General features: G+C 44.3%; 1 protein-coding gene across 7 annotated transcripts in view; it reads right to left on the bottom strand.

Annotated features, from left to right (window-relative positions):
* The window catches only part of LOC111868990 (rap1 GTPase-activating protein 1), a 639,633-nt gene that overhangs the window by 189,540 nt on the left and 439,165 nt on the right, over window positions 1–10,928 (bottom strand). For all 7 annotated transcript variants that reach the window (XM_023860137.2, XM_023860134.2, XM_023860132.2 and 4 more), the window contains one exon: window positions 2,845–2,937. In XM_023860137.2, coding sequence (XP_023715905.1) covers window positions 2,845–2,937 — 93 coding nt within the window. The remainder of the gene's footprint in view (window positions 1–2,844; window positions 2,938–10,928) is intronic.

The following is a 10,928-nucleotide window of genomic DNA, read 5'->3' as shown; positions in this document are numbered from 1 at the left end:
CACCCATCGATCTATGGCTCTAAAGCCCTTTGCTGGGCCTTGGCCGCTTTTTCAGTTTCTAGATTTTTTTATACAGCCGGTTGGACTCCTTAGACGGGGGATGAGCCCGTCGCAAGGCCGCTACCTACACACAGAACAACACAAACACAGACTAAACGTACACCGACATCCATCCCCCAAGTGGGATTCGAACTAGTGTTTGAGCGGGCGAAGACAGTTCATGCCCAAGACCGCGCGGCCACTCTGATCGGGGGTCTGTTCATTAGTTCACTAGAAATAATTCACTGAAATAAAGTTTAACACGCGAATTTTCTATCGGTAAATTCCCACTGGCGTTCCATTCACAGCAGGAGCGCTATGAAGCCGATAGCTGAGGAGTGTCCACAACTTCAGTGACCCGCTGCCTGAGTTGGCCATCTGCCATGTACACCCATACGCATCGCTTCTGGTACAACTCCACAAGAAAAACTTGTTGGGCGTCAATTTCTGTGATTTCGGAGGCCAAGTGATGCGTTCTTGCCTCCCCGTCCACTGTCCAGGCCCGGTCATTTGGCCTCGAAGAACAGCAAACCAAACGCCCTACGACTTATTACGTAAATGTAAAGCTATCCCTGTAACAGGCCGTGGAGACACATAGGGTTGTGAGACGTCGAGGCTCCCACATTTTCTAGACATTCGGCTCACATATGTCGGCACCGTAGTTCTGTGCTACAAGGCGGAAGATCGAGGGTTAAATTCCTGATGAGGTCATTAGAGTTTTCAATTGACCTATTCCTTTCAGCCGCACTATGGCCCTGGGGTCGACTCTGCCTGTAACAGAAATGTGTACCAGGTATCTTCCTGGCGGTAAACAGCGGCCGGAGCGTAAGACTGACTTCGCAACTATCTGTGAGCAGAATGTCTAGAAAATGTGGGAGCCTCGATGTCTCACAAACCTATGTGCCTCCATGGCCTGTTATAGGGATAGCTTTACTTATCTTTACCTCGTGATTTCTTCTTGTTGTAACAATAACTGCAGAGATGGTCTGAAATCAGTCAACGGCTATTTATTTACCATTCTACCAAAAGCACGTAAGTCGAAATTTATTGACAAACTTTTTGAGTTAAAATTGATTTCGATGATTTTTTTTTAAATATGTGTAATGGTTAATGAAATACAGCCTCCTAATATCCCAGAGTGGCTGTCGGGACACTCTGTGCATTTCCGCTTCGTTAAATATGTAATACTGTAGAGGACATCAACGGAAGTGGAGCTTAAGGTTAGGGTATACGAACAAAGAATTAAATTCCCTCGAAAAAATTTAGTATAGACACGTAACATTTAGTTTAGTCAAAATTCAATTCGTATTTTCGGAGATGCAACACGTGGACAGACCCAATTTGATATATGAATTTATACATTTGGGTCAAAGGACACTCAACAAAAATAATGTTACATGCGACTTGCGCAGTCACTGATACTGTATTTCAGGCACCAGAATTTTACGTACACCGCTAGTACTTTACTTGCGAAAGAAACTTTTTCGTTTTACAGAGAATTGGTTTAGTATCATGTCGCAATCCGTTGGACAGCAAGCGCATATTAATATGCCGGACCATCCCACTGCATTCAACCGTAACTATGTACTGGGCGTTACATGCAGTGGCTCTAACAGAAATGAATAAAACATAGGCCTATACTTCGCATAATGACCCAGGGCCTACACTTCACATTTACAGCACTGACATGAAATATAAAACATAATTTCCAGCTATAATAACAGGTCGCAAAGATATTCTTGTGTTAGCACCAAGATCTTCCACCGGGTTCAACACCCGGTCACTATACGCGCTTACATACTGTGACATGTACACCCATTTCTATGCAAAACCCGAAATATGCGCACGCAACAATAGAAAATGTATTAGAAGAAGTGTTTTCTATATGTTCCGCCCCATGCCCAGTTCTAGGCAACAGGCCGATAAACATGAATTCTGACAAAAGATGAGGAATTTATTATGTGGTCCGCGCCATGCCCGGTGCTGGGTAACGGGCAAATGAACACGCATTCTGACATGTGACACGCGTTTTCCGTGAGGTTCGACCTGAGTCTATATAACGAGAGATGAAAAATAACTGGGAGTTCAGTTCAGTAGTTCAGCTCAGTTGAGGGTTCAGCTATGGAGTGCTAACCAGCGGATAATGGAAGCTAATATTCGGTACCAGGAAACGTCTAGTAAAGATAATGCAAAGTATAGTAACTGCCACTGCGGAGAGCTGTTACCAAGTAATGACTAGTGGAAATAGACTGAGAAGACAGTGTGGAGTGATTTGTAGTTTGCAGATCAGCAATAGTGTTAGTTATTTGCAGTTACGACGTGTGGGTGGTCAATAAGTCTATTCACCAATCCAAACCTCGTCTATAGTCACCAATACACGTTGACAGTATTTATTTAAAGACTCCTCCTCAACTACACTGATTATGTGTCATCAAATGGAAGTCATTTGCTAATAAATAAATTTATTGATAAAATACGTGGAAGGGGCAGAAACCATCAGTCTCATAGAAAGAAGATGTGGGCTTGTGTACTGGACAGGGTCATTTGGCTCATATGAGCACGGTAACAAGCTTTAGGTCCCCATAACAGCAGGAAATGTCTTGACCAGCTGCGTATCTATCAACTATTCAAGACATCACTAAGTCAAATCCAAAGCTGCAAGAGTAGCAGTACAACAACACTGAAATTGTATATAGCACTCCGAGGTACTGGTAAAATATTCACGGTGTGTGGACACCCCTGGTATCGTGACAGCTAAATGGATTGAGAATGAAGACGAAAGAGAGTGAGTGGTGAGTTGCCTACCTGCGTGAAGTACGGGGGCAGGACGCATCTCTGGTCGTCTAGCCGGCTGCTCTGCACTCTCTCCAGCAGCTCAAACAGGTCCTGAGTAGCATTCTGAAACAAAACAGTGTCAGTGTAACTAACCGGGACTCCCCCCATACGGTCGGGGCCATTCTACATCAGAAAACATGACAACGCAACTCACTCACGAGTTTTCGTATTGTTGCTCTCGGGTTTTCTTAACAGAAAGAAACGCACAAGCATAATGTTCTCTTTAGCACAGAATATGGAAATTATTATAGAACATATTCCTAGCATCAGTGCACATTCTTCGCCCGTTTTTCAAACCCTGCCTTTTCCCAGACCATTAAAACCGCCCCTTTTCAAGGCCACCAAAATTCCTGTTCGTCTCCTATTGGTTCGGTCGGTGATCATGTGAGAAACCAGCGATTTCATTCTGTTTCTCGGCGAGCCAATGGGAACTGAGGTCTACTCTCCCATTTCCTTCTGATTCCTATATATTCGGAGAGCCCAGCGGTTTCATTCTGTCCCATAGCGAGCCAATGGGAACTCAGGTCTACTCTTCCATTTCCTTCTGATTCCTATATATTCGGAGAGCCCAGCGGTTTCATTCTGTTTCTCGGCGAGCCAATGGGAACTGAGGTTCACTCTTCCATTTCCCTCCGATTACTATATACTCGCAGAGCCCAGCGGTTTCATTCTGTTTCTCGGCGAGCCAATGGGAACTGAGGTTCACTCTTCCATTTCCCTCTGATTACTATATACTCGCAGAGCCCAGCGGTTTCATTCTGTTCCTCGGCGAGCCAATGGGAACTGAGGTTCACTCTTCCATTTCCTTCTGATTCCTATATATTCGGAAACCCCAGCGGTTTCATTCTGTTCCTCGGCGAGCCAATGGGAACTGAAGTCCACTCTTCCATTTCCTTCTGATTACTATATACTCGGAGAGCCCAGCGGTTTCATTCTGTTTCTTGGCGAGCCAATGCGAACTGAGGTCCTCTCTTCCATTTCCTTCCTGCTTCCTATATAATCCGAAATCTCTGGCTAGCCGATTACTCTGCTTGTCACCTGCTTTCACGCTGGTATCTTAAACCTGAAAATGGAGGCGATATGTTCTTCCGAAAGGTGGATTTTCTTTCAATAGACTACACTACATTATACACGTATCCCAGAATTAAATTTCTACATACAACTTAACAAACTCCACAATGAATATAAACGTCAGTAGGGCAATTTAATATGGTAACTGATATATGAACGTTAATGCACTGTATGATACAAACAGTAAAACATTCTTACTATTAAATTCAGATGCAAATATGAAAGAATGTGACATAACACATGTTCTGGTTTCTCTTGCACGCCTTGTGTAACTTGCATATAAAAGGAACAGGACGTAGTATTGCATTTCAGTTTTGTTCAGGAAAAATATAGTATATAAAAGCAATTATAGGTTACTTATTTGCACGCGTGTCACGAACTTACTGTATGCAGGCTTAATGAAACACAGCTTTACACAGCAGCCCCACCTACACTGAAAGAACCAGTTTAGTTGAAATATAAATTAAATAAAATACAAACGAGAGGAAACCTTTGAGTACGGTGTATGTGTCAGTAAATTATTTACGATTTACAGTATTTATATAAAATTCTATCATATGGAATACAAATTTATTCAGTAATATTTGCTATTAAGGTAGCTGTCGAAAACTTCCTCTCTAAAAAACTAATTTATAATTGGTTTGTTCAACTATATAAAGTAATTCTGATTGCTCCGGTGAAGATTTTTGTGTTTTCTTCGTCCGTAGAAGCAAGCAAACCACATGTATGTTAGCTAATCGTAATCCTCAAGCACGGTCCATTTTGACTACCGAAATCAGCCTCTGAACATGCGCATGCGCGTCTGCTACCTAGATTGTCATGAAGCTGGACTGTGCTGCTACCTAGTGATACAAATAGAAAACCCATTAAGTCCATTACAGCTGCTTTGCTTCCAGTTGTGACCTATTTACTGACTCCCTCGTGCCGCAATCCATCAATGCTATATATCACAGTACGCCATACTTTGCGAAGGCAACCTTACAAAAGAAAAGACCTGTGTAATATGTTTCAATTTCCCAACGGCGTATTAATTCCGCAAGTATGTTGAAAATAGAATCTAGTAACTGTATAATGATGACGTAATCGTCTACGTGACTAAATTATGATGACGCACTCTCCTTCCAACAGCAGATGGAGGATAACTCTCTTAGGCATGTTTCCAATATCGGTGGGTATAACTGCATTCATGTAGATTCCAAACGGTTCTGACGATGATCCAGTTATCGAGGTTAGCTCTTTCTGAGGGACACAACAGAGTTTGTGTCTTCCTTCTAACCTAAGGACGGAAACAGATCAAATTTCCGAAACGCTGTGTTCTCTAGTTTCTACAATACCGGACGATGGACAAAGAAAAAAAACTAATTCTGAGTGGATTGGAAAATATTTTGTATCAACAATAGATGACCACAATACAAACAACACAAAACAAACTCCGTGATTTTAGTCCGCAAGCGAACTATACCGACCGACCGCCGCTTGTCGGCGAAGTTAGTAACAACTTTAGCGGATAGAGGGTGTCGCGTGGTCAGTGCAACGAATCCCCACGGCCGTTAATTTCGGTTTTCTAGATCTGAGCCGCTATTTCCTTGAAATAACTCCTCAATTATCCTCACGACGCTGAGTGGACCCCGTACCAGACACACTACTTCTTAGAACATTTGGTAGCACCGGGAATCGAACCCAGACCTCTTAACCACTAGACCACGGAGGCGGCTGAAAAATGTCGATAGTTTCAGGAACTGGCGACCAATATTAAGAATTAAAATGTGCAAGAGAGATGGGAAAACTATTGGCTACAAAGGGAGCCAGCATAGCTCTGTCGGTATAGTGACTAGGCTATGAGCTGCAAGACCGGGGTTCGATTTCCTGCAGGAGAAAGAGATTTTCTCTTCTCCATAACGTCCAGGAAGACTCTGGGATCCACCCAGCCTCCTATTAAATGATAAAAGTGGGTTCTTTTCCCGGGTGGGGGGGGGGGTGAAGCTGACCACTCACCTCCATCTAATGCTGAGGTAAAAAAATTATGGAGCTATACCTCCAGTCCGCCATAGTGCTTAATTACATAATTAAGTACAGGGGCAACTTTACCTTCCCTTTACATGCTAGGAAGAAAGTAAATAGAAGTGTAATAAATAAACCAAGTGGTGCATATGACGATGTACCCAGAAATATCAAGGCGGCTGGTAATTAATGATGCAGCAACACAAACCGCAAATTAAAGTTGACTTAACTGCCACGCCTCTGAGAAACGCGTAACATGCTCAGTACACTGCAAGGACGCAGTCCCTCACTCCTCCCTTCTACCTATCCATCAGCCCACATGCACCTCGCCATCCATCCATCCCCCAGCCCTTCTTTACACCCATCTGCACTCCTACCCGTCCACCCATGCACCGCCCCGACTACCTATCACCCTTCGATCCATCCATTTAACTATGTACTCATCCACCTAATCATGCATCCATCTGCACATCTAATCCATCCATTCAGTAACACATTCCCTCATGAATCCACTTCTCCACTCACCCACCCAGCCGGTGGAGTCAGAAGTGATCAACCGCTTCAGCTCAGGGCTTGGCGGCGTCTAATTGCTGAAATTATTATTATATAATTGTGACACATAGACATGGCTAGGCAACGATTCGGCAAACACATTCCGCGGGAGCCAACGCGCGCAACAATAGGACGTCTATTGCTAGGCAACGGATCGGTAAACACATCCCTAACAATAGTGGCTGCGTTTTCTGCGTGGTCCGTGGAAAGTGATTATAAAGAAATCTTCGGCATATAGAGCAGTAAGCAAAGAAGTAAAGAGCAGAGTTTCGAGACGGCAGCCTGCCAGGATATGAGCTTGGAACAGAATTGAGTCGAGTCTTCGGAATAGACAATTGAAGAAGAATGGTAAGAAAGGACTTAGGCTGTGAAAAAAGACTTCACGTGTGATTTGAAGTCACATTGAGACGGTTATGAATCCGTTGCCGGGATACGACTAGTGAAGACTGAGAATCCTAGTGTAACGGTGAACTGTAAATTGAGTAAATCAGCGATAGCGCTGTATTGAGTGTAGTCCCGAGTTATGAATGTATAAGGTGCAATAAATACAACCATCCAATCCAAAACCCCGTCTATGGTCACTCATATATCATGACAGTATCTTAAATAAATAAGGATTCAGGTTGCGTACTGTATACTTCAGATTTCAGAACCTTCAGGTTCTATGAAAGACGCGGAATTTCCTGACTAGCTGAACTACTATTAGCTTTACAAAAAAGGGTCCTGCTCGCAATCTGGCACATATTAAAACGGTACAAAGGTGAGAGCTCTTCCCAGCTGCTAAACAATACAGCACTTGTATCCGCGTGTACAGTACAAGCCAATACAGTGTAAACTTACGTCCGATATGAATGCGCAGTCAGACAGCCTCTCACACCTCGGCCAATGGGATTGTTTGGCAGGCACTGGGAAAGATGACATGCCACTTTTTGTCTTCCCTATTTCACATGCCAGCCCCAGCGTTTCCCCTCCACAAACGTACAGTTCTCTGTACCGCGTGAGTGTGCTGGCATACTGCAACATGCGGTCAGTTGATCACAGCCACTGCTTGTTTTTGTGGCGAGCAGAGTGCGTGAGGGAGACAGCTGTGTTCCCAAGAGGCCATACACTCCGTGATTTTAGTCCGCAAGCGAACTATACCGACCGAGCGACCGCCGCTTGTCGGCGAAGTTAGTGCCTATTTTAGCGGACAGAGTGTGTCGCGTGTTCAGCGTAACGAATCTCCACGGCCTTTAATTTCGGTCTTCTAGACCGGAGCCGCTATTTCCTTCAAATAGGTCCTCAGTTATCCTCACAGGCTGAGTGGGCCCCGTTTCAGAACCACTACTCAGAAAATCTGTTAGTGCCTGGAATCGAACCCGGACCTCTGGATCTGTAGCCAGGAATGCTGACCACTAGACCACTAGACCACAGAGGCGGTCTGAGGACATACACTACTGGCTTTATTCTTCTGAACCCGACGGATTTATGAAAATAATAAGCCCGCGCGGTATCGTACCTTAATCCTTTAAAGAATAATTTTTTTTTTTTTGGCAAGTGTCTGCCGTGGTTCAGGTTCAATGATCCGCAAAGCCGCCGGATGCTAAAGATATGTTGGCAAAAATAGATATTCCACTGAAAGCGATTCCATATGTAAACCACTGAGCCAAACAAGGATGCGTGAGATATGAGATTCACAACTGTGACTATGAAGATAACGTTCTTCTGTGACGTAACGCCGTGAAGCTCGGTGAAAGCTTAGCCGACGTCACTGAGGAAAGCATTTGAAACAAAATTCCTAGTGTAATGGATGAGAAATTGGGCAAAATAAAAGCTAAGTAAGACATAAATCCCTTATCATCGGCGCTATACGGGTGGACCAATAAATATTACCACCTGAAATATATCCAATATTTTTTGTTATGAAAAAAGTTTCCAACAAATTTTGCATAGTACAAAAGAGCATTAAAGATGTGGGAAACATTTTTTTTTCTGTGCGCGAAGGCGTTATGGAAATATGAGGGCCATAGCTCAGGCGGTTAGTCACTGGCTTCCCACCGCGGCCGCCCGGGTCTGGTCAAGTGGGATTTGTGGTGTACAAAGTGGCGCTTTGGCAGGTTTCTTCCGAGTACTTCCGCTTCCCCCTACCTATCTTCATTGCACCAATTGCTCAACAATCACCCTCACCTATCAACTGGGGCTGGTACAATAGGCCAGTAGTGGCCCCAGTACCAAGTGCACTCAGCCTCACCTTACAAAGAATGAATAAGGAGGTCATTTTGGGTTTTGAAAATGGAGCTCTATATAATTTTTTCATAGCGAGCATTGTACAACAGAAAAACTCAATGGCATGCTGTGTTGTACATGGTCATTCAACATCACAAAAGAAATACATGAAAACTGAAGCTTTCGTTTTTTTGTTCTATACAGATCCAGAGGACCGGGTTCGAGTCCAGGCGCTACCAGATTTTCTGAGAAGTAGTGGGTCTGGAACGGGGTCCACTCAGCCTCGTGATGATTATTGAGGAGCTATTTCAAGGAAACAGCGGATCCGTTCTAGAAAATCGAAATTAAAGGCCGTGGGGATTCGTTGCGCTGACGACGTGACACTCTATCCGCAAAAGTTGGCACTAAATTTCGCCGACAAGCAGCGGTCGCTCGCTCGGTCGGTATAGTTCTCTTGCGGACTAAAATCACGGAGTATCGCCTTTTATTACTGAGCTCAGTTCACAGTACTTCAGTCTTCATCTTATGCGACCCTCGATACTACGCACATTTTTTTCGGAAACTTTTTTGGCAACATGAGAACTAAAGACGACGTTTCAGTTGGCAAAAGTTATTGCCCCGCTCTGTATAGTCTCGACTGTGACAGTGTCATTAAACAACCTGCCTTACCCCAAGAACGGGGAGGAGAAAGTAATGGATGTCGGAGCCTGGCCTGGGTGTGGGAAATAAAAGAGCCATGACACGATTCAGAAACAGACCAGGCTTCAATGCTGACAGACAAGCGCAACAGTAAATTTCACGCACCGGTAATTCTGATAACATCGAAACTAAGTTACGAGAGGAAACAAAAGTAATTGGCTGCAGAAGTAACACTGTGCGATATGCGAACGTTACGGCAGAGCTTCACTAGGCTCATGTGCCAGCTCATCACATTCCTCAATACAGGCCGAGAATCCTAAGGCAAGGAGGACAGATCAGTTCCTGTTATCAGAAGACGTAATTTCAACCGCACAAGGATGATCAGGGGCATGTACTGTCTTCGCTCGCTTGGAAACCGGGATCGTGGGTTCGGGTCTGTTTCCTGTGAGGTACGAACTGAATTCTTATACACTGCCGGTCACGGTAGCCGAGCGGTCTAAGGCATGTACTGTCTTCGCTCGCTTGGAAACCGGGATCGTGGGTTCGGGTCTGTTTCCTGTGAGGTACGAACTGAATTCTTATACACTGCCGGTCACGGTAGCCGAGCGGTCTAAGGCATGTACTGTCTTCGCTCGCTTGGAAACCGGGATCATGGGTTCGAATCCCACTCAGGGCATGGATGTTTAGTTTGTGTGTGTGCGTTTTTCTGTGTTTGTGTACAGGTAGAGGCCTTGCGACGAGCTGATCACCCGCCCAAGGAGTCCTACCGAATGGGTAAGATCTAGAAAAACCGAAGTGAACGGAGAAGTTCATGGAGGTAGGCCAAGGTCCACTGGGGCTGTAGTGCCAAGGGGAAAAATAAAAAGGATGATCAGGAATGGGATCAGAGGAAAGCATAGCATACGTGAATGAAATATGAAGACACAGAATTTTGATGACAATACTTCGAAGAAAGAGATAAAGGCAAAGACGTAAGGACATTATTAAAATTTATCTGAAGGAAATAAATGATGAAGGTGTGGACTGAAATAACCCTTTAAAGTCACGTGGTTATTATAAGTACCAGCTCCTTTAATATACTAAAATTCGGCATTCTGTGTACAGAGTGCATTTGTGTGTTCCGTATGGTTATCAAAATGAACAACCATCTCCCCCTCCCTCGAAACAGCATTAACCGGTTGGGTTTTGTAGCGGAGATATGAAGTGCTTCCTGTGAGGTAAGTAAAAAAGGAAAGGTATCCTTGTAACAGGCCGTGAAGGCCCATACGGTTGTGAGACGTTGAGGGTCCCACATTTTCTAGACAATCGGCTCATAAATGGCGCCATCCGCGTTTTACTCCCCAGGAAAATCATTTAATTAATTCCTGGTACTCATTTCTGTTAGAGGCTGAGTCGACCTCAGGGCCATAGTGCGGCTGGAAGGATTAGGTCAATTGAAAATAAGAAAAAGAATACAATGACCTCATCGAGACTTGAACCCGTAACCTTCTGGCTTGTAACATAATGCCCCAACCAACTACGCCACCGCGTGCCCCCTTCCTGTGAAGTACTAACTGAATTTATGTACTTCTAAAAGAAATTCCGTA

The sequence above is a fragment of the Cryptotermes secundus genome, unplaced genomic scaffold, assembly GCF_002891405.2.
Source record: "Cryptotermes secundus unplaced genomic scaffold, Csec_1.0 scaffold70, whole genome shotgun sequence".
Lineage (NCBI taxonomy): Eukaryota > Metazoa > Arthropoda > Insecta > Blattodea > Kalotermitidae > Cryptotermes > Cryptotermes secundus.
Note: the sequence above shows the minus strand (reverse complement) of the source record. Positions and strands in the feature narration are given on the sequence as shown.